Below are 27,222 nucleotides of genomic sequence, written 5' to 3' on the forward strand. Positions count from 1 at the left end.
GTCTCACCTCATCAGTTTAATGATTAAAAATGTTTCTTTATAGAATAAAAACTGAAATTGACTTGAATAATTAAAAAAATACTGTTCTCAGTTTCATAAATGTTAGCTGTGAAGGTTTAGAGGTATCTTTGGAAAAATTTTGTCTCTTTAATCAAACTATTAGGAAATGTCCTTTAAATTAAGGACTTAAATCTTTTATTCATGTAGGTTTAGCAGTGTATCAGAATCCAAAAAGAAAACACTTTAGAGTAATATAGGAGTATAGCATGTTCTTTATTCAAAGGAGTTGGTAGTGTCATATTTTCAAGGACCAGCATTCTTCACAAATTATATTCACCTGTGCTGTCAGATGCTGGGGTGGGGAAGGGAGATATTTTGGTAAAGATTCCGAGACTAGGTGCACCCAGTATTCTATTTTTATTGAAACTCAGTCCACTCTTCTAGATTTGTTGTGTTCTTCCCTCCAAGGGAAATGTCCTCTGGCATCCTGTCTCTCCTTTTTCATATTCCAAATTAAGTTTTAACTTTTTGGTGATCACTTGGGTGGCTTTTACCGTCTGTCATCTTACGGTGTTGTCTTTTCGTATATTAATGATTTAGCCCTCAAATTAATTCTAAGATCTCTAAAGGCCAGGAAATCTGAAAAACAATAGATGATCAATATCAGATGGTTGGTGCTATAATTTTGTACAGGTGTTACTATGTTGTACTTCTTAGAATTTAATATAATTTTTTTCATTTTCTATTTAATTTTATTTTAAAAATATATAAAGTATTACATTGTTTAGAAGTTAAGACCTTATAAAAAGGTATAATCAAAGAAGTCTCACTTTTATCTCTATCCCCTTCCCCTTTTACCCAGTTTGGCCCTTATTCCCATAGGTAATATTTTCATTAGTTTCTGATAAATCTTTCCGTTGTTTCTTTTTTGCAAAACAATTAAGTGCACCAGTACACACTCAAACACTCTCTTACACAAAAGATAGCATGGCTATATAGATTATTTTACATTTTGTTTTGACATCTTTATTTATACAGTTGCATCATTTTCATTGGATGGGTGGATGGGCCATAGTTTTTCAACCAAGTCCCTACTGATGGACATATGAGTTATTTTTTATTCTTTGCTCTTGTAAATAGTGTTGCAGGGAATAACCTTGTACATGTTATTGATAGTTATAGAAGCTTATTTTAATAGTGACTTCAGAGTCATTTTTGTTGAGATTTATGACCTTAGGGAAATATTTTATTGCCTTGTAGAGGGACATATGTCTGTAGGTATCAGACATTTTTTATGTATGCTAATGAGTAGAAGGGTTTTTTTTTTTTTTTTTTTTTTTTTTAAGATAGCATTTAAACTTTCTATATGTATTCACTCTGGTCCTATTGCCTCTTCAGCTCCCCTGAGATTTCTGAGACTAGCTTTGGTGCTTTCTCTGTTAGAGATGGCTTTGTATTTTTTATATGAATTTTGTTGAAAAGTTACATTTTCAGTACCTATTAAGTCAGGCATGTTAGGTACTTTATCTTGTGAGATAGAATGTTGATGCTCAAAGGTTAAGTCACTTGTCCAAGGTTGTACAGTTAATAAATGGTGGAGCCAGAATGTAAACCCAAGTTTCTGTGAGTCAAAGCTTATATTCTTATCCTATATGTCACTCTTTTATATCAAACATATTCCATAATCATAGTCATTATTCTTTGTCTTCTGGAACCTTTTCATTTTTTGAGTCACTAAATATTTTTATATTTCCTGTCAAAATAGTTAGGATATTCTTTGTAACAGATAGAGGTAAGGTTTTGTTGAGATAGTTTTTGAATTTGTTCATCTTCTCCTACCTTGATATTGGTGACTTGGGTGTGAGTGATAACTTAGCTTATCACATGAGTTCTCCGCAATCTGGTAAGACCTAATCTCTTTAAATGCCGAGGTTTTTCTCATTTCTTTCTTGCCCCTGGTTAATTCTATTTTCTTTCTCATGCTCTGCTCCTCTGATCTTCAGTAAAGATGTTGAAATGGGTTATGCTGCTATTTCTTGGTTTTGAGAATAGGTAGTTTCTAACAGTTTGCCCATGATTTCCAGCCGATACACACATTATCTGGGAAATGATGGGATAGTTTAACATTAGAATTCTAATGAGAGGACTGAAAGAATTGAGAAGAATGGAAAGCAGTAAGGGTGGGAGGCAGGGAATAGGGCCTCCACATAGACTGTGTGGAGAGACAGGACAGCATAGGTATTAAAACATGAGCTAACTTTGACTGGCTGGGTTTGAGTGCTGGCTCCACCATGTAATAGCTATAGATTTTGTGCAGTTACCCTTTTAGGGCCTCATATTCTCTTTGGGATAATAATACTTCATAGGGTTGTGAAGATTGAATGAGGTGAGGCTTGTAATGCACTGTTCCATAGTAACTGTCTAACAAATGTTATCAGTGTGAAGAGTGACAGGAAATGACATGGAGTATCTAGATTCCATATATATATATATGGCCTGTGTCATAGTATTAATGTATTTCCTCAATTCTAAGATGTACTTTATGTTTTGATATTGAAATAAAAATATTTACTTAAATCAGTGATTACATATAATGTGGTAGACCGTGTTTCTTCCCTCAACAACTGTTATTCTGTCAATAGTGTATTTTCATATTAAGAAAATATTGTTTATGGCTTAAAATGTGATTTACATCATATGGGTTGGTATTAGGTGGCTCATTTCTTTTATAAGATTTTATTTATTTATTCATGAGAGATACACAGAGAGAGGCAAAGACACAGGCAGAGGGAGAAGGAGGCTCCATGCAGGGAGCCTGATGTGGGACTCGATCTCGGGACTCTAGGACCATGCTCTGGGCTGAAGGCAGGCGCTAAACTGCTGAGCCACCCAGGGATCCCTAGGTGATTCATTCAGTTGAATAGTTGCATGTTTGGCTATAAGATAGAAAAAATATATACGTATTTTAAAGATTTCATTTATTCATAGGAGACAGAGAAAGGCAGAGACATAGACAAGGGAGAAGCAGGCTCCCTGTGAGGAACCTGATGTGGGACTTGATCTTAGGACCCTGGGATCACAACCTGAGCCAAAGGCAGATGCTTAATCACTGAGCCACCCAGGTTCCCAGATAGAAAATATTTTGATTGCTTGTGTAGACATATGCACAGAAGATAGAAGGCATGTATTTGTCATGTCATGTATAGGAGTTCAAGGTGGTACATATAGCCTCTTTTCTGTTTCAGGTATATCCTGTGAAATACATGATTATGACGTATTTCAGGATAAAGCATACCTGAAATCTTCCTTAAGTTTTTGAACCTCATATTTTATAATCTGTCTTTATAGTTATTTATAGCTATTATCTTTGACACTTAAATTTTGGAATATATTATTGTTTTATTTAATTTATTGGGAAAAGTTCATTTTTGGCAGGTAATAATGAGACTTTTTCCCTCAAATTTTATAGGTTATTTGGCTGTTTCTTTATTTTTACATGAAAGTCATGAACTGCTGCTTCTCCTTGTGAATACAGTTGTAAAGGTACTGTATTATATGTTAGTAAATATGAAAATTATTTCCATAGGCATCTGACATTTTGCCTCAAACATATTGAATTAGATATTGTTGGAAGAAGCCAGGCTTATAGAATGGACTTAGAAAGATCTTTTATATCAGTTTCTGAGTTTATAAAATGAGGCTAATAATAGAACTTAACCCAGTTGTAAGGGTTAAATGAAACATTTAACCCTCTGCTGCTGTTATTATGGTTTCATTTGAAAGCAGATCTCCAATACACTTTTCTGGCTCTTGTCTTTTTCTCTAGATCTGTTCTGAATGTACAAATTAATTATAAAGTTAGTAGAAGACTATTAAGTACATAGGACCATTGCAATGTTGAATTTACTAATCCTAAGTTTCAAAATTTGCACTGAATGTTTTGTTTGCTTAATTATTACGTCAGGATTTGCAGAGCACTAATCTGGTAGAAGTATGTATGGCACTTACTATTGTCAGCCAGATTTTCCCTCGAGAAATGATTCCAGCTGTTCTTCCATTAATTGAAGATAAACTTCAACATTCTAAGTAAGTCAATTTTTTTTGGATACGGGTCTATACTATATTTTTCAGGATAAAAATTTATACTAAAACATTTATTATAACTTTAATTTAATGCTATTAGGGTGGAGGATATCCTTTGACTGCCAGATATTAATGCAAAAATCCTTGATAGCATCATGCTTTATTTTATGTGGGTTCGAGAAAATGTCAGGCAGCTTTCTAAAGTTAAACTGAGAGTCAGTGAGGTTTAGTGTCAGGAATCTGTGGCTTTCCTCTCAGTTCTACCACTAACCAGCATTGGTCCTGTTTTTCCTTTGGCTATATGGGGTTGGTTGAAGTGTGTTAGTTTTCACAAAGTTGTTTTGAGGATAAAGTGAAATGAAAAAAATCTGGCAGTGGTTCAAGTGCTATGAATGCAGAGCTTCCCCATATTGGGGTTGCTTTCATAGCAAAATTGCAACATTCAAATTCTATTTTATAGCAGAACATATCCATATAAACCTTATTAACTTGTGGTATTTTGCTAATCTTGTAAGATTCCTTACAGCTTCACCATTTTAGTTATACAATCTTTAATATTTTTTTGTTATTCACACAATATTTATTTTATATGTCTCTTTAAGCTAGTATTTTTGGTGTTCTGAGATTATAAAGTGTTGTCTTATGGTTTGTTTTCTTTAAGAAATTTTGGACCATGAATTATCTGGCTAAAATGATAGCTTTTACTAAGAATTATAGAATAACTTCATAGGCTTTTCAAACTTGTTTTAATATTTTATTTAGGTCAGATCTGTGTTCAGAACAAACGATGGCTATAGACAGTTAATTACTAGAAATAAAGCACTAGTTTTTCTTAGATAATTACAGGTTGATCTGATCATAGCAGAGCATTATTTTTATGTAATTTTTCCATACCCTCATTGTTTTGTGGTAATCATACTTCCAGAGTCTTTGTATGAAATCCTTCTGAGAACTGAATTTTTTCCTTTTTGCTTCCCATGTACTCTAATTTCAAATCCTGGCCTCTTTTCCCCCAGTTAGACTGTTTGAAACTCTGCTTTTGCAGATGGCCATACTTAACTCCATGTGGAAGAACATGGGTCAGAGCTATAGGTAGGCCAGGGGATGACACAAGGAAGATGTGGTTTGCACTTGACTTTTGAATTTCACCATGCCAGACCTATAGCCTCAACCCAGGTCTCTTGATGTCTTTTGTTAGTGTCACCATAGAGGGCCAGGCCTTCGGATTCCTGAGCCTGTTGAGTGTTTATATTTTATTTTACCTCATTTACCTACTCTCTTAGAACTGAAAAAAAAATTTTTTTTTAAGATTTTATTTATTCATAGAGACAGAGAGAGAGAGAGGCAGAGACACAGGTAGAGGGAGAAGCAGGCTCCATATAGGAAGCCTGACATGGGACTCGATTCCGGGTCTCCAGTATCACACCCCAGGCTGCAGGCAGCACTAAACCGCTGCCCCCATAGAACTAAAATGGTTAACACTCAATAGCAATACACCGAGATATGGTTTCCAGTCATCATAGTATTAATACTACTAATGGCAAATCTGTTGTTAATCTGCTTTTTCTCTGTAAAAAAGAAGTTTCCATCATGCTATAGTTTGCCTAGGAGGATAGTAAGTTGCTTATTAATGGAATTTAGCAGAAGCTAAATTTGACATTTGTTAGGAATATTCTAAGGGATATTCTTGAGTGGAACACAGAGGATTGCATTGAGTAATCTCAATTTTGAGATTCTATGATTTTAGGTAACAAATATGTGTTAAGAAACCCTAAAAATAAATACTTCACTTTTGTGACAGACATTGCTGCTGTTATGAGTACTGCCAGCATAGCCTGCAAATATGAAATATTTAGAAATAGGCATGAGTGAGAAGAATAAGGAATATGCTTCCTTGGAAATTATATTATGAATATAGTATAGCTACTTAATATTTTTGCTTCTTGTGTGCTAGACAGTATCTGTTACAAATTAAGTGTAATACTAGTGTATACTTCCCTCTTCTTTTTTTATAAAAAATATTTTTTTATTTTTTTATTTTTTAAATATTTTATTTGAGAGAGAGTATGCAAGCACAGGGGTGGGATGGTGTGGGGGAGAGGGAAAGGCAGAGGGAGAAGCAGCCCCTGAGATCATGACCTGAGCTGAAGGCAGCCTCTCAACCCATTGAGCCACCCAGGTGCTCCTACTTTCCTCTTCTTTGTAATGATATTTTGGAAACATGAGCTGGGCAAGGGGAAGGGTAACATCTTTTACTGTGAGTCTCCCTTTCTATTTGGAGTATTTGGAGTCCTCTAGGTTGCCTATGGTACAAAAAAAAAAAATATATTAAAAGGTAGAATGTTACTGAGATTTTCAGTATTAATAAAGAGGTTTAATATTGCTAGCCAGAATTACCTGTTAAAGCTTTGAACTGTTGAAACTTTTCACAGTTTCTAGAGAGATGGCTTTCAAAAATGGAATTAGGGAGTTAAGGAATATGTTTATCTTCCTTGTTTATTCTGGTTTCAAAAGTAAAAAATACATGCTTATTGCCAAAAATTATGTAACTAGAACTATATAACATGAGCAGTTAGTCTCTTGAGGTCTTACTTCCTGGAGAGAACTACTTTTTATAGTTTGGTGGATTAGAATAAAGAAATTAGTATAAATGTATAATTCATTCTTTTTATATTAAGGTAATAGCTCATATTTTGAAGTCATCTCATCTATAATCTTTTTAAGCTAAATGACAATTCAGATGATTTATTTAGATTTAATTTTTTATCTTTAGGGAGATTATACGAAGAAAAGCTGTTCTGGCATTATATAAATTCCATCTTATTGCTCCTAATCAAGTACAGCATATCCATATTAAGTTTCGGAAAGCACTTTGTGACAGAGATGTTGGGGTCATGGCTGCTTCTTTGCACATATACTTTAGGATGATTAAGGTAAGTTGGAAATTTCAGGAGGTACTGAGTAGTTGCCATTAGAAAAATGTAATTATGGAATTAAAAGAAAACTCATGTTTTTCAGTAAATGCTTAATTAACATTTCAAATTTTTATAATTGACTTTTTTTATAATTGACTTTTTAATAGTAATTTTGCAAGTTTGATAGCATGAGTTGTTGGCATATTACAGGATTAGTCTCTTTTTTAAATGACTAAGTTTTTTTGTGTTACTAAAGATGTATGGAAAAATGATACCTTTGGAAGGTGATTGAAATTTGTAACTTTGTGGTTTTTCAAGCAGTAACTTTCCTTTAAATTTTTTTTTTTTAAGATTTTATTTATATATCAGAGAGAGAGCACGAGCAGGGAGAGGGGCAAAGGGAGAGGGAGAAGCAGACTCCTCACTGAGCGCCAAGTCTGACACTGGTCCTGACTCAGGGCCTCATACAGGGCTCGATCCTAGGACCCTCAGGTCATGACCTGAGCCAAAGTCAGACACTTAGCCAACTGAGCCACCCAGGTGCCCCAAGGAGTAACTTTCTTTTGTACAAATTCCTGAGATATGTGTGACAGCTTATACAAATGAGGAGAGTGGATAGGGGTTGTGCAAGGTATATGGACTACTATGTTGTCTCCTTCCATCGATACTGTATCAGATCAGAAAGGAAGGTTGAATGGTATGGTAAAATTTTCTAAATGGTCATATAGGTTTATATTAATTCAGCCCCAGTGTATTGCCTGAAACCCCTTTGTGTGTTTTATATATATGTGTGAGACTCCATGAGTACTATAAAACAAAATGGCATATGTTACTGAATTCAATTTACAATTACAGGTTGAAGGGTGTCTTCATTTTTATGCATTGTGCTCCAAAATAGATTGGTATAAATAGATAATTGATGTTAAATCTTATTTTTCTCTAACATTTACTAAACTTTCAAAGAGCTGTTATTTCCCTTCCAAAAATGTGTCCATGATAATGAAATAAAAATTACAATGAATCTAATGTTTGAAGAATATGTATGTCATTTCCCCAGTCTAAGAGATTCATCAGATAAGTAACCAAAGCACACGCATTCAGAAACACAGGTGTGTTTAAATACTATAGGGTTAATTAATTTTTAAAAGGCAGATGCACTGATTTTGGGAGGTTTGAATGTTTGAGTGGTCTTGACTGCCCTGTGCTCCTCCACCCAGAATACACTTAGATTACTTACATGAGAAGTCTTTTGCAAACAAAGTTCAGAGATTGCAAACAGGCTTTGATTTTCATCAAAAGTAGTGGTAATGCTGCCCCTTTTCAATATGCCCGTTCTTTTCCCTTTTTGATTTAATTGCTGGTATTGGCTAATAAAAGTTCTATATAAGATGTAATTATGAGAACTTATGAAATGTGATTGAGACTGTGTGGGGATAAGTAGAGAGTAGTGCAAGCTTTTGAGGGATGATTCAGCTTTGGATCAAGTAGCCAGAGTAGTTTCATCATGGAAGAAATCAAACAGATTAGAGCACTGTTTGATTAAATGTGAACCTGAAACTTCTAAGTGAACATATATTAAGTTAGATTCTGTATGGCATTTCAACCAGATCTATTTTATATTTGGTAAGACATTATTCTTTTTTTTTTTTTTTGATAAGACATTATTCTTAACAGAATATTTTTTGTTTTTGTTTTTGTTTTTGTTTTTTGTTTGGTTATAGGAGAATTCATCTGGATATAAAGACTTGACGGGGAGTTTTGTGACAATTTTGAAGCAAGTAGTTGGAGGAAAGCTCCCAGTAGATTTCAATTACCACAGTGTGCCAGCACCATGGTTACAAATCCAGCTCTTGAGAATATTAGGACTACTAGGAAAAGATGATCAAAGGTAAACTATTCTAAGTAAACTTGATACTCTGATAGCCCATCATCTAGAAGTTTCATACGTCAGGTTCTCCCAATGTTTAATTGGCTTAATAATGATAAATAAGCCATTTTAAGAAGTATATAACAGGTTGCTGGGATAATCCTGGCCCTCTGCTTATCTAAATTCTGTTCATAGGGAAAGGTACCTCTGAGGCTCCGTATCTTCCATGAAACCTTCTTAATCATTCTAGTGTAGGGATTGGGAAACTTTCTGTAAAGGTCCAGATAATAAATATTTTAAGTTTTATGGATTGTATGTTGTCTGTTGTAGCTATTTAAGCCTGCTGTTGTACAGCTCAAAAGCAGCCATAGACAACATGTAAATGAATGAACATTGCTGTGTTCCAAAAAAACTTTCTTTGGACGTTAAAACTTGTATTTCATATAATCTTTATCTGTCATGAAATATTATTCCTTTGGAAAAAAAATTCTTCCTTTGATTTCCCCCCCCACCCCAGTCATTTAAAAATGTAGACCATTCTTAGCCTGTAGTCATACAAAAACAAATATCCAACCAGGATAGGCCTGTGGACGATAGTTTGCTGACTCTTGCTCTAATTAATGAATATGAGTACTTCATCTTAATTTCTTTGTCTGGGTTATTCTTTTAGCCAGTACTTTATATTAGATTTTTTATGGGTGTCTTTTTGATTATATATATATTTTTGTAGCTTTTTATTTTGCCATAGTTTTTCAAATTTAAAGGAAAGTTCCAAGAATAGTACAAGAGCTTCCTTGTACTCTTTACCTAGAGTCATCAATTATTTGCATTTGTCTTCTTGTTCTTTCTCACTATATATATACATACATATTTTAAAATTTTTTTTCCTGAACTGTTCAAGAGCAAGTTGAACTAGATTTTAGTTCCCTTGAGAGCAAGGACCATGACTTGAGTTTCTGTCTTAAGAAAATATTTACTAAAAAAAAATTTGCTGATCAGTGTTTTGACTTTGTGAGATATGGTTCTCCTCCATGTAGTAGGGTACCTTCTAATTCTTTGGCCTAGCTTTAGAAAGGGATTGTCTTCTAGACTCTTGCTCCTACTAATTCCTTGTCAGTGTCATGTCACTGTCCATCTGCCTGTGAGCTCCTAAGGGGAGCTAATTGGACTCTATCACTCTTGCTATGTTACTTTTTCTGTGTTTCTGGATCTCAATTCCTGATCGAAACCTAAGTCAAAAAACTGGAGGTGATGGAAGTAGATATGCACATTAAAAGTGTTTGTCCTAATTTTATTGTATATAATCCAACCTATCCTGTTGTGTAGCTCTAGTTGGAGTTCACTGGAATTCTGTTTTAAAATCATGAATTTCATAATAATGCAACCAGACCTCACTGATCTAAAAAAATCCAGTGACAGTATGTTTTCATGAAGTAACTTTGGAGGCATTTAGTGAATTTACTAAATTTATTAACTCATTATCTTCTTTCCTTTATGAATGAATGTGTGGAATACATACAAAGTTACAAACAATACAAACAGAGTGTTTGTCTCCACAGAGAGCTCAGTTGGCATAGACTTATTTGAAATGAGTAGAGTGGAACTCTTTACTGATGCTGTGGAACATTAAAATATTTTTTCCTTTGTCCCAACTCTGAGATTTTATGTTAACACAAATCTTGTATTTTTAAAGACATGATTAGCTCAGTGTGGCAAAGTAAAAATGTTATTTTATAACAGGATTCTAATATATTTAATTGAAAGAGATAATTTACTGGAAACTTCTTAGATTTGTATTCTTTTATGTCTATTGTTTGAATATTTTCTTGTGTTTTATAGCATTCTTCGTCTTAGGTTATTAACATTGCTTGATCATGTCTGCAAACGTTTCCACATTTTCATGTGGTTAATTATGACTCTTCTGTCAGACATTGGCTTTTAAAATTGAGAAACTAGACTGTAATCTAGGTGTAGTATTACCAAATTTGAGGTGGGGGAAGGGTTGTAATGTCTGCTTTGTGGTTATTGTCTGGAAAAAAGTGCTTACACAATAAAATGAGGGATTTTAGAATATGGTTCTGGATTCTCACTGGATAATTACATGTTAGTCAAGATAGAATAAAGTTATGTACTTCAAATTAAATTTTATAGTTGTATATTTGGAAAAAAGAAATTTTCTGAAAAAGATATGTTGATATGTTATTTGTGTAGCCCTATGTTATTTTTGATCTTTTTGTTTGTATTACAGTATAGTTTCTCTGCAAGACTACTGTGTGTATCGTATGTTGATGGTAGTTTTTTTTTTTTTTTTCTGTTAGTGCTTTTTTGAACTTGTAAAATATAGACAGAAATGCTAATTTAGGAGCCATAGTTTCACACTGACTTCTTGGAGAGGACTTTTCTAGGTTTGGAGGCAGAATGCTCTAGAAAGCACTGCATTTTCTTACAGTAGCTACCTCAACCCAGTTACTGTAATTGTAATCAGTAACCATAAAGACATAGGAGTGGTACAAACCTGTTTCACAAAATGAAATTTCTTTACATTTAACATAAATGAAAGTTGAAATTTTTTCCCAGAGAACCTGGTGCTGCTCAAAGAAAGATGGTATTTGAATATTTAAAAAAAAAATTACATGGTTACCATCTGGAATAATCTGGATGTGTGAGGTATTACTGTAGTAACTTGAAACAGGTAGCATATTTTATTATAAATAAAATTATAAAAGGTAGTATGCTCAACGAAACAAAAGCCTGATTTGTAGACTAGGTATAGGTAAAGAGTTGATTGACTTATGGATATCTCTCCATTGACTAGTCAGCTTTGATAAAACAGGAAATTAAACTCATGAGAAAGAGCAAATGGAATCTTGAAGAAGTGAAATTTCCATATCTTCATAAAATGAATTTTTTTCACTTCTTTTCTGTAGATCCTCAGTTTTAAAGAGAGAGAAGTTTGAAAAACTGTTTTATTGAGTTATAATACTATAATTCTACTGCAAATAAAATATCTTTTAAACAGGACAAGTGAATTAATGTATGATGTTCTTGATGAATCCTTACGAAGAGCCGAGTTAAATCACAATGTCACATATGGTAGGTAACATATGTAAATGCTACTCTAATGATTAACAGTGCTTTTTGGTATTTTAGCAAAATGTGTGTTAGACTACTATAAATTCCAAAAGAATTTTGTATGTTAATTTTTAAGATGGTTCTTTGGGTTATTTTTCAATGTAAGCATTGGATAATAGAACTACTCTGAAATTATGACTTTGTTTTAAACATTGACCTGAATTATAATTAAAATTCTCTCTTTTTAAAATATTTTATTTTTAAAGAGAAATTGTTTTTATATTAAAAATATTCACTAAGCATCTAATTGACTGTGAAGGTAACCCAGTAGATCTGTTCCATCCTTACCTCTGGATGATCCTTACTGACACAGGTGGTTAGGCTAGGAACTGTCAGACGATCCAGAGAAATGTCAGAGTCTTTGCAGGCAGCCAAGATAAAAAAAGTTTTACTGAGATATAATTAGTGTGTAGGATAAGAGTGTGAAAGACTTTCAAGGAATTCTGTTTAGAATCAGTTAAGGATCTGCTTTTCTTTTTCTTGTAGAACGTTTTTTTGTTTTTATTTTTGTAATTGACATTTCAGCTTTAATTTTTTTTTTTTGGAATAGGTAATATTTGCACATGGTTCAAAATTCAAAAGGTACAAAAAAGTATACAGTGAACAGTAAGTGTCCCTTTGACCCTTACCACTACCACCCAGTTCCCTTTCTTGGAGATAACCACTGTTACCCATTTCTTTTCACTTGGAGAACACTGTATACCCGAAAAAAATATTTTTTAATGTTTCCCACGAGGGCACCTTTCTTTTATTAAAATTTCTGGGAACACGAGCAAGTTTGCTTCTTTGTAGGCTGTTAGTCCAGTGTTTCACCTTGCCATGGAAACCTTATAGTTTCTGTTGTTTTGTTTATTTCTTTTATTAATCTTTCCCTCCTTGTTAGGCTTCCCTCCTTTTGTATTGATACAATTATAACTGACAGTGATTTTGTCAATGGTAGACTATTCTCTCATAGTGCTACCATAAAGAGTTTATTGCTGAAGAATGTGCATTTGAAATTATGAACTTCTTAAGGGAAGAGACTGAGTTTAGCCCAGTATCTGGTATTGGGTTAATCAATAATTAAAATGTTTTAGTTGAGGGATGCCTGGGTGTCTCAGCGGTTTAGCGTCCGCCTTTGGCTCAGAGTGTGATCCTGGAGTCCTGGGATTGAGTACCACATTGGGCTCCCTGCATGGAGCCTGCTCTCTCTGTGTGTCTCTCATGAATAAATAAATAAAATCTTTTTTTTAAAATGTGTTTTAGTTGAATTAAAGAAAAAGAAGATTACTTTTATTAGTTATCTGATTGGATTTTGGCTTTATACTTTCTAAACCATATTTTTATGAAAGTTTCATTATTATAACTTACCTTACTGTTAAATCAAGACATAAAACATACCAAAGACATTTATTGACTGCTGTTATATACCAGACATTATACAAAGTGATATAGAGCATATGAAGAAGTATAAAATATAATCTTTGCCTTCAAGGAATTTAATATATATATATATATATATATTTTAAAAGATTTTATTTGTTCATGAGAGACTCAGAGAGATTGGCAGAGACATAGGCAGAGGCTTCCTGTGGGGATCTTGATGCGGGACTTGATCCCAATGACCCTGGGATCATGACCCGAGCCAAAGGCAGATGCTCAAGCACTGAGCCACCCAAGCGTCGTCACAGGAATTTACAATATAATGGGAGAAATAGCTTATTTATGAAAGCATAATACCTAGTATAAGGTAGAATGCTAAGTGGTGGTGCAGGGAATAAATACTGTAGGAGTCCAGAGGTGGTAGAGATCACTGTGGGCCTGAGGACTGCACACAAGGATATATTGAGGTAATGGGGCTCTGAAAGGTAGGTTGGATTCAGATAGTCAGAAGGGAGGTCTAGGGGGCCCAGGAAGAGGAAACATGAGAGAAGGTATAGAAGTAGGGATGTTTAAAACTGTTTCAGAGAATATTGACTTACCAGCAGCCTGCATGGACATTTCATAGTGGGAACAGTGGAAAGGCCATATTGCAGAGGTCCTCTCATGGCAGCCAAGTGAGTTTGGCTTTATACTGTATATAAATACAGAGATATGGAAGATATTTAGGCAGAGTACTGATAAGATGAGAGTAACATTTTTCATAAGCTATTTAATAAATCAGGAGACTTCTATATAATGGAGTACAAGGAACAGAACCATCATTTCCCTGTTTTTCCCTCTTATGGATATTATATGTAAAATTAACATATGACTCTGAAAGGTGGAGAAATGAAGGTAGACTGGTTTGGGACCTTGCAATGCAAGGAACAATGTCACAGTGAATACCTTGGGTTTTCTTTTTGCCTCATAGTCCCCAAACTGGGTACAGGAGAGCCAGCAACCTGGAAACACCAACAGGTGCAGACAAAAATGCCCCAAGAAAAAAGCCTGCTGTCTAGCTAAAGGACTGACAAGAAAAGGGCAAAATAGCAAGATAGAAGACTTAGACAATAGCCTATTTTTAAAAAAATTTGCATTTATTCTATGCAGAATTTACTCCTGAGCTGTAAGTGTTTGTTTCTTCAGTTTCTTCTGGGATGTTTTTTTCTGTATAACTTCCTCTTCTGGTTTAGGAGCAGTCTGGTCTTTTTCAGCAAGGATCATCTTGATGTGGCAGGGAGAGTTCATGTATGGGTTAATTAATCCGGCCATGAGCCCTGTTGAGTTCTATGCTGCATCTTGGCTGCTTTGTTCACCTGGATGTGCTCAATGACCAGAGGATCTATCTACATGTAAACCCTGAAAAGTTCAGCATTACTCTGCATTTTTAAAGCATGTGCAGTAAAAATTCAACATTCTTCTTGGCCCACTGACCCTGTGTCCAGTCCCACTGTTTGGCCTGGGCACACCTACCAGCTCCACCATTGTAGTGACGGAATGGCACACACTGCTTCCGCAAAGTGACATCTTTCATATATTAGGTGGCTTTTCAGATATGCATACCCTTGATGGCCTGGGTAGTTTCATGTGTGTCCTTAAAATGAATATGAAGATTTGGACCTCTTGATTTGCATGATTTTTTAGGGTTTTTTGGGTCGAGTGAATAGCAAACCATTTTCAGAGGTTACCTCAGGGCGCTTAGGGGAAGAGCTAGCCTCTCTATCCCAGCCAGCCATCACACATGGCCGAAAAGACTGAGTGGAAAGCCAAGATTTCCCCTTCACCAGGTATAACTAGCTTCCCAACCCTTCCACTGGACTCATGGTGGAGAAGCCCAAGAGGAGAGCAAGAACTTCATCCCTCCCAGGTGTTGAAGGGGGTCACCCCTCCCTTGCACTGTCAGTGGAGATGATGTGGGGAAGCCGGGATTTCTCATATTTAGGAATAGGGGTTAACGAAGTACTTCTCCTGTCTTTGCTGGGGTGGTGTTAGAGGAAGCCTACTAGAGAGTTGGAGCTTTTACCACTGGTCAGGGATACTCAGGCCACGCTAGCAGTATCAGTGGAGGCCACGTAGGGAGTACTAATGAAGTAATGCCCCTTCCTTTCCCAGGCAAGATAGTATCAGCAGAGGTTCCCATCCCCTACTCAGAGGGAACAAGGATTCCTTCTCCAAGTGTCAAAGGAGGCAGAGTGGAGAACCTGGACTTCTATCCCCATTGGGTGGTACCCACATCTCCTTGCCAAAGTGGGGTCAACAGATAGAGACTTAACTTACTTCATATGAAAGTAAAGTCTAGTCTGAAGGAGAAGGTGTCAGTGGAACCTCTTCAAATTTTGTGCATAATCGAATACCAAATACCTATGATAAAACCACAGTATTATAAATGTCAGAATGTTATTTTTAATTTGATAATTTTTACTTGATAATTTGGTTAGGACCTAGGTTGCTTTGGAAGAGAAAAAACTTCACATTGTGTTTTTACATTTATTTAGAAATCCTCAGAAGCACTTTTTTGAAACCTCTGTAGAGGGGAGACATTAGGGTGGCCGCTATTTCATTTGTGGACTTAGATTTTTGTAGAGCAGTGGAATAAAGGGACTTAGCTCCAGTGGAAAAATAATTTAAAAACCTTTTAAATTCATTTTTAGCTCATTTATGCCTAAGTTGACTAAAAAGTGTAATTTTTGAACTAGTAATTTTACCTGTACTAGCTTTCCAGAAATCTAAATAAGTTTAGATTTTAGGTGGGTAGAGAAGCTTTTGTAGTAACACAGTTTGATAGCAGGAGAGTTCTGAATGGTAGGAATCTGTAAAGGAAACCATGTCAGTTATAACAGAAGAGGGGAATTTTTTTTTTCCCAAAGATTTTGTTTATTTATTTGAGAGTGGGAGAGCACATGAGTGGAGGGGAGAGCAGATAGAGAGGGAGAAATGGGCTTGCCACTGAGCAGGCAGCCTGACTTGGGGCTTGATTTGGGGATCATGACCTGAGCTGAAGGCAGACGCTTAACTGACTGGGCTACTGAGGTGCTTGCGCAGCATTATTTTTAGTCTTATTTAGGGCTGCCTGTTAATTCAGGGTTTTTGGCAAACTTTTTCTGAAAAGGGGTCCAGGTAGTAAATATTTTAGGCTTTGTAGGTAACATAGGTTTTCTTTTAAAGATTTTATTTATTTACTCATGAGAGACCCAGAGAGAGGGTCAGAGACATAGGCAGAGGGAGAAGCAGGCTTCTCAGGGATCCTGATGTGGGACCTGATCCTGGGACTCTGGGATCACATCCTGAGCCAAAGGCAAACTCTCAACCATTGAGCCATGTAGGCGTCCCGGTACCATAGGTTTCTGTCATAAACTCTCCTTTGTTTGCTTTGTTTTTCTTATAACCTTAGTTTTTAAAATTTATTTTTATTTTTAAAAAATATTTTGTTTATTTTAGAGAGCAACAGAGTAGGGAGAGAAAGAGAGAGCAAGTGACTGGGAGGGAGGCGTGAGGAGCAGGGCGGGAGTGGAAGAGAGAGGGAGATGGGGAAAGAATCTCAAGCAGACTCTCTGGTGAGTGGGAAGCCCATTTTGGGGCTTGATCTCAAGACCTGGAGATCATGACCTGAGCTGAAACTAAGAGTTGGACGCTCAACTGACTGAGCCACCCAGGTGCCTCTTTTTCAGAAACTTTAAAAAATGTATTTGTACACCTGAAACTAAAATAAGTTGTATGTCAGTTATATCTCAATTTAAAAATGTAAAAATCATTCTTAGTTTACAGGCTTGCGAAAGTAGGCCAAGGGCTAGACTTAGTAATTTATCCACTCCTGCCTTACTTGGTTAGTCACTTGACCAAGCCTCTCTTTGTTTAGTTCATAAAGTCATATGTCTGCTTTTTTTCATAACACGGAGTAAGGACAACTTACAGCACAACATCTGAATATACAGTGTATCTTTTTAGGTTTAATTAACTTACTTTGTAGGTTTTCTTTTAAAGTCAGTTCCCTTCTCAGGGAGAAATTTATATTTCTGATTCATTTTCTCTTTTATAGAAAGGGTTTATATAAAGCTTTTTACATAAAATCTGGGTGTAAATTGATAGGCAAGTTAGCAGTGTAAAACATAGCTAGTTGAATATTCAGGATCTATCTTGTACACAAAAAAGTATCTGATTGTTTTGTTTTAGGCTTTTGGAAATAGAGAAGAAATGATTCTATCAAGGACACTTGGATATGCTTCAATTTGTAGTAGAATTGTTAAGTCTGTTGGATTTCATGTCTCACTTCTCATTGCTGTAACTCCATAGCACATGCAGAACTTAATGATACTTCACTGGTTCTTCTTTACCATGGTGATGGTCCACCTCCTTTACTTAGGAACTTTAAAAAAGTTTGAAAAAAAATTTTAGTGTCCACTTTGATCATCTATCATATTTATCAGAGCTTTGACTATATTAGGAAATCAAATTTGAACACTGTCAACAAGATGTTCAGTTGATTGTTCTATGTTTTTTGAGACTGGTTTTAAAGGACTGACTTGAGGATTTTTTTTGAAGTGGTCCTACTTTGAAATGAATGCTAAAGCATCCTAAAATGATTATATTAAAATAAACTATATATATTGGTTCTGTGTATAAGTGGTAGAAACTGCTTGAGAACAAGTTATTTTAAAGCATTCAAGGAGTGTTGGAAATAATGTTTATATAAGAACAATGAGTGTGGGCAGCCCCGGTGGCGCAGCGGTTTAGTGGCGCCTGCAGCCTAGGGCGTGATTCTGGAGACCCGGGATCGAGTCCCACGTCGGGCTCTCTGTATGGTGCCTGTGTCTCTGCCTCTCTCTCTCTCTCTCTGTCTCTGTCTCTATGAATAAATAAAATAAAATAATCTAAAAAAAAAAAAAGAACAATGAGTGTATTACTATGTGTACATTAGAATGTGAACTCCATAAAGGCAGGGTTTTCTGTCTTACTTTTTTCCCCCCACTGTTGTATCCATACTGTTACAACAGTGCCTGGCGCACATAGGAGGTATTCAGTTAATACTTGTTTCATGAATGAATGCATCATTTCTTTCTTTCTTTCTATCATCTATCTATCTATCTATCTATCTATCTATCTATCTATCTATCATCTATTTCTCTTTAGATTGTGCTGTGGTAACATAATCCTGATAAGTGTGTAAGCTTGAAAATATCAAAAAGTTCCTGTCTTTGAAATTTTTCCATAGATAAAGATTTTTTACTAAAACTGACCTTTTAATCTGTTTTGCTATGAGTTCTATACAAGTATGTTCTTTTATTATGCCTTAAAATGATCCCTGATATTTTATATTTTCTTTCTCCAGCGATTCTGTTTGAATGTGTGCATACAGTTTATTCTATTTATCCTAAATCAGAATTACTTGAGAAGGCTGCCAAGTGCATTGGAAAATTTGTTCTTTCACCTAAAATAAATCTCAAGTATTTAGGTAAGATGATTAGGAAAGTTTTAGAAGATTTTATTTATTTATTTATTTATTTATTTGAGAGAGAGGGAGCACTGGCCACTTGTGCATGAGTGGGGGGGGAGGGGCAATGGGAGAGGGAGAGAAAATCTCAAGCAGACTCCTTGCTGAGCATAGAGTCTGATGCAGGGCTGGATCTCCTGGCTCTGAGCCACCCAAGTGCCCCAAGATGATTAGATAATATTGACAGAAATTACAAAGAGGACTCTTGAAATTTGCTGGGTATTTGTTTCCAGTCACTTTATATAATGTAATCTTTGTTTTTAGGACTGAAGGCTCTTACCTATGTTATCCAGCAGGATCCCACTTTGGCTCTTCAGCACCAGATGACAATAATTGAATGCTTAGACCATCCTGATCCCATTATTAAAAGAGAGGTAAACTGATATTTTGAAAAGTGTATGCAGAGTGTTATTAAACTTTTTTTTTTGGTATTATGGAGAGAATTAAATAGTTGGCAATGTGTATGTGCGTGTATATGTGTTTACATACGTGTATTTTAACTTTTGAGTGTATTTTATTTTTTCTACTAAAGTTTAAGGAGCTTTTCTAAAAATTCCTATGTCAGTATCCTCATGGATGGATTTAAACTATGAGTTGGAGGAGTTAGGTTCAGTTACCTGTATGGATTCATTAATATCTTTTTGGTCCAAGAGGAAAACTAAATTCTCTTTCCAGGTCTTTATGTTAATACAATTTAAGATGTAATTTATGTCTATTAAGATTTTTTCATATTCTGCTTAACATCTGTAAAGTGGACTAATGCAGTCTGTATTAAATATGTAGGAATATTAAAAGAATAAAGATATCCCCAAAGTGATTTGAACTGCTTGGGAGGAAAGGTGTATAATTTAGTTAATTTTTTTCAACTTTTCCCTTTTGTCCACTGGGTGTCTATATAAATAGTTCTGTTAATTTTCATTAAAGAAATCACTCTGTACCTTCATTTAAAATGGTATATGAAAAAAAAAATAAAATGGTATATGGGACCTAGTTGAGTAGGCAGTTCTATTTTTGATTTTAAAAATAATAAAGATAATTTACTGAACATCTAAGTTACTTAAAAGCAGTGAGTTCAAAATAGTTTATTGAAAGAACACTATTTCATTGAATAATTTTAAAAGATAAAATTATAAATTTTGAATTTTAAAAGGTACTATTTTTGAAACAAAAATAATTTTAAGAAGTCAAATACATTTATTTCTTTTCTTTTTTATAAGAGAGAGAGAGCAGAGAGGGAGGGGCAGAGATAGAGGAAGAGAGGGACTCTTAAGCAGGCTCCACACTCAGCATGGAGCCAGAAGTGGGGCTCCACTCACAACCCTGAGATCATAACCTGAGCTAAAATCCAGAGTCAGAGTCAAACGCTTAACCAACTGAGCTGTTCAGGTGATATATATATATATTTTTTCATTCATATTTTTATTCTTTTGAAAATTGTTACCTGTCTCAAATGAATATGGGAAGTTCACAGATACATAATTTCTTTGTGTAGGCATCATAGAAAAATGAGAAGGTGACAAAGGAAAATAACAAATAATTACATGACTCTTGCACTTTGAACAGATACAGAGCATGTGTTTTCTTTTTGTGATTGGCTACTAAATTGAACAGAGTTGACTTAGTACAGTTTTCTTATTGCTGTATTTAATTTGAGGGCTCTCATTTAAAAATGAGAGTCAAAAATAAATAAAAATGAGAGTCAGAGGGAAAATAGAATTCTTTTCAAGTCTGATCTGCTTAAAATTACCTGCAGTGAGAAACACAGTTTGAATTCTTTGGGGAAGATACTGAGTTTCAGTGGTGCTCCAAGAAGGCACTGTAGTACTGTCTCTTTGAATGCTGCTTGTCACATCTAATCTCTATAAGTAATTACATAAACTTCAGTTCCTGGGTATGGAGTGAACTGTTGCTTCAGACTGGGATTCCCTTTTACCTGGTTTTATTATCTTTCTTTCTGACAGGGAGAAAGAAGGCATAGAGGAGCTAACATAAAGGACCTCTAGCTAGTCATGCAGTTCCTAACACCATGTCCCATGTAGTCCTGGAAATGCTAAATTGCATGGTCTTAGAGTAGGAAATAAATTGGGTGTAAATTATCTAAAAATAGATGGTTTAGAGTGTATAGGGAGCATGTCTGAGACAGCTACATAAATTGGAAACTATTGATACGGGACTTGTGTTTTTGTAGATTTTAAATAGAGTTTAAGATGAACTGAAACCGTTGTCTTTTGTACCTGAAATCTTGGCTATAAAGATTGAAAAATTACAAAGAGCCCTAAAGGTATTTTGAACAAGTTTGACAAGGAAGACATGTGGAAATTCTCCTGACAGCTAATGTTGATTCTGAAATACCAGTAAATGTTACTTTTTCAGTATTGCTTTTGGTCTCATATTGATTTCTGGGAGTTACAATATTTTTAGCACCTTAATATAGGGCCTCGGAAAGCCCAACCAAATGGGAGCTTACTCTGGTACCAGTCTTCCTTCATCTTACTTGAAGAAGCAAGAGTTATATCCCTGAGCATTGAGAAAGTGGCTATAACATGGTTTTTCCTTGCTGCCTGAGATTCTGACCTTAAGCCTTGCTAAGGCTTTGAGGCACTTGAGCCACCAACCGTTGTCTATCCACTAGAGGCCATTTGCCCTCAACTGACAAACCCACTTAGGGGCTGTTTTCTATTGTTTGGGTACTGGAAAATAAAGTTTGCAAGACTGGATTTTTAGATATGTATGTATGTGTATATATACACGTGCACATACAGGCATAAGTAATACAGGTTTAAGAAGCTGTTACATTTTTAGAAAATAGATTATAAGCCTTTTAAGTTTTTGGTCTTTACGTGGCCTCTTATGTAGGTAGTCAGATTATAATTATTGATATCAGTTAGAAGGCTTTTTAGACTTTGGAATTGATCATAATTTATTTTTTTGACACTAGGTTCTACTTTTCTTAAGTTCTATTTCAGTTAAAATGTGCATTTCTTCAGCACCTATTAACTCTGACTGCCCAGTTGATCCATGTAAAAGTGGAAGAATCAACTGTTGTTATAAATCTGTATATTGCTGTATTTATTGGCATTATCATTCATAGTTTTATAATACTGTTTTTATTCCTTTTTCTTATAGACACTGGAACTTCTTTACAGAATTACTAATGCACAGAATATAACAGTGATTGTCCAGAAAATGCTTGAATATTTACATCAGAGCAAAGAAGAATATATTATTGTCAATTTGGTTGGCAAAATAGCTGAGCTTGCTGAGAAATATCCTTTGTTTGGACCCTGAGTCATGAATGCCTTTGGTTACATAGTAACTTTAGAATGATTGGTTTAGGTATAGTCTCTTGCAAATTGAATTCAGAGATGCAGCAGTAACTTTTCCCATACCTGATAATCAAGTGTTTCTTGTCAAAAATGGGAATTGTGTAGGCTTCTTAGTGGATGGCTTTTTCCTTGGTTCTTTTCATTTGATTGGTCAGTATTATGAGCAGAAAGATAAAGGAACCCCTGCCTGATTCCTCTTTCAGTGCCTCCTTGTCTTTGACTTTGCTTCATACTTCGTTTCTTTTCTGGTAAAAGTTCTTGTTTTTTGCAGGGGGCCTTGGGAGTAGGGATCGATATGCTAAAATTTATCCTTTCCACTATTGTTTATACTGGAACTTGTCACAGTAAGGTGGTTGGGAACTCCATTCACGTGTCACTTTTCACATTTCCTTTTTAATTTAGAATAAAGTTCTAGGTCACAAAGATATTCTATTCTTTTTAAGATGTCTGTTATTTAAAAGAATAAATGCATGGTGCTAATCCAGTTGTCTTGGAAATTGCTTAAGTATAGTTTTGTGCTAGCCAGTGCTATAGCTCTAGCCAGTGGAATGAGAGAATTTTAGAACTGAAGTGAAACAGATTAGAAAAGAGGTCAAATAGCTTGTTCAGGTAGATACACCACATTTAGCCTCTTTGAAGTGTAGATCATTTTCCATTATTTGTCCTTAGTCAGCAGGACCATTTCTTTAAATTATTTCACACTTATTTATTGGATGCTTAGTTATATACAAGACACAGTGCTAGATAAAGCAACGTGAACTTAGTTTATTAAGCTTATTATATAAGCTTTTACTGAGCACCTATTTTACATAAAACTAGAATATAGAACAATTTGTTTGCAGAGGTTAAGAATAAAAATGCCAAAGTAGGATGGGTTGGGGATTATTCTTTAAAGATTGATGCAGAAAAGATAATTTTAATAAGTCGCATTTGGAAGTGTACTTGTTCTTAACACTGTGGACACATATGCCCCTGATAATGCATGGTTTATTCAGACCATGAATGCTGTGTTTTCAGTGGGAGGAGATGTCATGCATCCTGATATTCCCAATAACTTTTTGAGACTGCTGGCGGAAGGTTAGTAAATTACTGCATTCTATAAAATAGAGATCTAAAAATTAAATGTTTTTATTACAGAGTACTTAGAGAATTTAGTGGAGGTTAAAATGATGTATCAATTTCTTTATAGGTTTTGATGATGAAACAGAAGACCAGCAATTAAGGCTTTATGCAGTTCAGTCTTATCTCACTTTACTAGATGTGGAAAATGTGTTCTACCCACAGAAATTTCTTCAAGTTATGAGTTGGGTGAGCAAAGTACATTAGATCATAAGTATTTATAACATTGTCTTTTATACAACCAAATACTAACAGTGTATTTCCTTCAGAAGTCATTCAGTTCTACTCTGCTCACTCTTTCAGCTATCAATTTTTCTCCCAGTGGCTAGTTTTTATCACTTGACTATCTACTTGTCTATTCATTTTCTTTGACATCCCACTTGTCTGATCCTTTAAGTATAGATAGTTGGTTTGCTATCTTTCTGTGTCTACAATACATTTGTTATGTTTTTTTGTGAATCTGTGTTAGAATATGTGAACACTCATGCATCTGTGTTATAGTAGTTTTCTGTTGCTGTATGTTACCACAAACTTAGTGCTTAAAACAACAGAAATTTATTATCTCAGTTTCTGTGGGTCAGGAGTTGAGACATGCCTTAGGTGGGTACTCTGCTTAGGGACTCTCAGGGTTGCAGTCAGGATGTCGGCTAGGGCTGCTGTCACGTCTGAATCTTGACTGGTGAAGAATCTACTTCCAAGCTCTTGTGGTTGTTGGAAGAAATCAGTTTCTTGCAGCTGTAGGACTGAGGGTTTGAAGTTCAAACTGTTGACTGTAGGCTACCCTCAGCTCCTAGAACTGCCTTTAATTTCTTACATTTGGGCCTCTCGACATGCTTCCTTACTTCATCAAAGCCAGGAAAGGAGATCATTCCTTTATAAGATGAAGGTCATATTTTATGTAATATAGTCATAGGTAATTGCACACATACTGTCACCTCTGTGTATTCTTTGGTGTGCATATGGGTGAGTTTCTTTAGGGGGAGATTTGGTGAAGTACAACTACTGGGTCATAGGATATGCATATCTTAATATTTTATACTTTGGCCAAATGTTAGCATGTTAACTTAAATTTTACCCAGACTTTTATTCAAGATTTTTTTTTTTCTCAGGATGCCGGGGTGGCTCAACATCACCTTTGAGAGTCTGCCTTTGGCTCAGGGCATGATCCTGGTCCAGGGATCGAGTCCCAAATTGGGTTCCCTGTTGAGGAGTCTGCTTCTCCCTCTGTCTATATCACTGCTTCTCTCTGTGTCTCTCAGGAATGAATAAATAAAATCCTAAAATTAAAAAAATTTTTTTTTCTCAACTACAGGAAAGTTGAGAGTCTAGTGTAATAAATATCTCCATCTTTTTCATCTAGAGTCCTAGTTAATATTTTTTACCACATTTGCTTTACTATATCCATATCTATCTCCATATCTATCTCTATCTATATGTGGATCTACCTCTATATAGGTGTTTTCTATCTGTATACAGATTGTTTTGCTGCGTCATTTACAGTTGAGTTGCAGATATCATGATATTCATAAAAAATTCAAGGTGAATCTTCTAAGAATGACATTGTCCTCTCATAGAACCATTTTTACACCTAAGAAATGTAACATTAATTGATTAATATCACTTACTATACAGTCCATCATTACATTTATCTATTTGTCCAAAAAATGTCTCTTATGGCTGTTTTCCTACTATTTGCAATTCTGGATCCAGTCAGGATTCACAAATTGCATTTAGTTGTCTTTTTTAGCCTCTTTTGTTTTGTACTGATCCGCAGTTTCTGTCTCATGACACTGATTTTTTGGATGAGTTCTGTTTACTTGTAGAATGTCTGACATGCTGAATTTGTCTCATTTTTTCTGATTTGATTAAACATTTTTAGCAGCAATACTACATCAACTATATTATGTACTTTCCACTGCATCACCAGGACATGTAAAGTATCAGTTTTTCCAGTTTTTGGTGATTTAAGTTTCATTGTTTGGTTAAGATCATGTCTTTTAGATTTCTCCATTGTAAAGGTACCCTTTCTCTTTGGTAATTTATAACTAATCTGTAAGGTGATTCTATGTGGTTCTGTATGAACATCTTTTCCTCAACTGTCTTTCACCAATGGTTTTAGTATTAGAAACCTTGCCTAAATGGGTTATTGTATTTTAATTCCATGTCACTCCATATATTTATAGCGCTTATATTTCTTTCTGCAACATACAGATACTGTCCAGGCTTTGTTAGATTTATACTTAAGCATTTCATTTGCTTTAGGGCAGTAGTAAAATAAGCTGTATTTTTATTTAGGTTCCCACATATTTGTTGCTAGTTTATTCAAATAAAATAGATTTTTGTATTTTAATCTTGTCTTTGTAGTCTTGTTTTGCAACCTTTTCAATCTTGTTGATCTCATTAATCTAAGATTTTTTTTTTTTGAGGTCTTGAGACCTTGTTAAGAATTTTTACATCTCTGTTCTTGAGATTTTTTTTCTACTCTGTTGGTTTGGTTTTGGTATCAAGTCAGGAATGTTCTTTCCTCTTCCATGTTCTGGAAAAATTGTATAGAAGAATGTTTAGTTTTTAAGTGTTTAGAAAATTTCCTGTTACTGATTTCTAGTTTGATGCCATTGTTGTCAGAGAAAATACTCTGAATTCAGTTCTTTTAAGTTTGTTGAGGTTTGTTTTGTGGCCTAAGATATGTCTTACTCTGTGTTCTGTGAGTGCTTGAAAAGAATGGGTATTCTGCTGTTGTTGGATGGTGTGTTCAATAAATGTTGATTAGATTCTTTTGGTGATGGTGCTGTGACACAGGTGTTAAGATTTTATATGGCCTCCACTGATACTGTGAAGGGGTCGTCTTGTATGGCAGAGCAGTGGTGAAAGTCCTGAGTGTCTGCTAGGCTTCTTCTGACACCACCCCAGGGGAAGAGGGGAGGGATCCCTCTTTATACGTGGATAGAGGTAGACACTGTGGAGGAGTGGATCTTGGTGGGGATGAAAGTCTTAGCTCCCCACTGGGTCTTCTCTGTCATCACCCTTGTGAGGGAATTGGGGTGCCTCTTACAGCTTGGTAGAGGTGGAAGTCTTGGCTCTCTGTTCTGCCTTTGCTGGTGTGGGTGGGTCTATAGTTTTTATCTGTGTAGTGCTTAGCTGGAGTAGAAGGGTTATTATTGCCTAAAAGTTTTCTGGCCTCCTGGCTCTTTGGCTAGAAGACAGGCTTTTCTTGGGGCCGGTTTGTCTGTGCCCATTGGTGTTTCCAGGTTGCTGGTTTTCCAGTGTCCAGTCCAGGGTGTATGAGGCAGCAGATTACCCACTATACTGTCCGGTGTCCTTAGCAGTCAGCCTTCTTTTCTCCATCTGTCAGTCTCTTTTTGTGTGTATTTTATATATAACATCAAGGGTTTTTAGGTGTACGTATTGGGAAGAATAAGGGAAAATGCATCTACTCCATCTTTCTATTAATTCTTGACCTGGGTTTAGATTACTGGGTTTTCTTTTTTTTTTTTTTTTTTTTTTTAATTTTTTTTTTTAAATTTATTTATGATAGTCATACAGAGAGAGAAAGAGAGAGGCAGAGACACAGGCAGAGGGAGAAGCAGGCTCCATGCACCGGGAGCCTGACGTGGGATTCGATCCCGGGTCTCCAGGATCACGCCCTGGGCCAAAGGCAGGCGCCAAACCGCTGCGCCACCCAGGGATCCCTGATTACTGGGTTTTCTATAACTATCTTTCATCTTAGTAAACAATTTAAATATTATCTTGCTACTTTAAAAAAATGATTTTACTTAGAGAGAGAGAGAAAGAACACATGCACGAGTGAGGGAGAGGGAGAAACAGGCTCTCCACCAGGGAGCCCCATACAGGCTTGATCCCAGGACCCTGGGATCATGACTGAAGCTGAAG

General features: G+C 35.4%; 1 protein-coding gene and 1 long non-coding RNA gene across 3 annotated transcripts in view; one reads left to right on the plus strand and one right to left on the minus strand.

Moving 5' to 3' along the window:
• The window catches only part of AP4E1 (adaptor related protein complex 4 subunit epsilon 1), a 55,105-nt gene that overhangs the window by 6,789 nt on the left and 21,094 nt on the right, over positions 1 to 27,222 (plus strand). For both annotated transcript variants that reach the window (XM_025472803.3, XM_025472804.3), the window contains exons 4-13: positions 3,470 to 3,543; positions 3,965 to 4,086; positions 6,857 to 7,016; positions 8,720 to 8,886; positions 11,885 to 11,958; positions 18,725 to 18,847; positions 19,151 to 19,260; positions 22,013 to 22,152; positions 23,177 to 23,289; positions 23,402 to 23,520. In XM_025472803.3, coding sequence (XP_025328588.1) covers positions 3,470 to 3,543; positions 3,965 to 4,086; positions 6,857 to 7,016; positions 8,720 to 8,886; positions 11,885 to 11,958; positions 18,725 to 18,847; positions 19,151 to 19,260; positions 22,013 to 22,152; positions 23,177 to 23,289; positions 23,402 to 23,520 — 1,202 coding nt within the window. The remainder of the gene's footprint in view (positions 1 to 3,469; positions 3,544 to 3,964; positions 4,087 to 6,856; positions 7,017 to 8,719; positions 8,887 to 11,884; positions 11,959 to 18,724; positions 18,848 to 19,150; positions 19,261 to 22,012; positions 22,153 to 23,176; positions 23,290 to 23,401; positions 23,521 to 27,222) is intronic.
• LOC118352884 (uncharacterized) lies at positions 278 to 14,057 on the minus strand. The gene is made up of 3 exons (XR_004810784.2): positions 13,959 to 14,057; positions 12,286 to 12,356; positions 278 to 639 (listed from the first exon to the last, which is right to left on the minus strand). It is a non-coding gene; the product is annotated as an uncharacterized LOC118352884 (long non-coding RNA).

Source organism: Canis lupus, chromosome 30, assembly GCF_003254725.2.
Source record: "Canis lupus dingo isolate Sandy chromosome 30, ASM325472v2, whole genome shotgun sequence".
In the NCBI taxonomy this organism is placed as follows: Eukaryota; Metazoa; Chordata; class Mammalia; order Carnivora; family Canidae; genus Canis; species Canis lupus.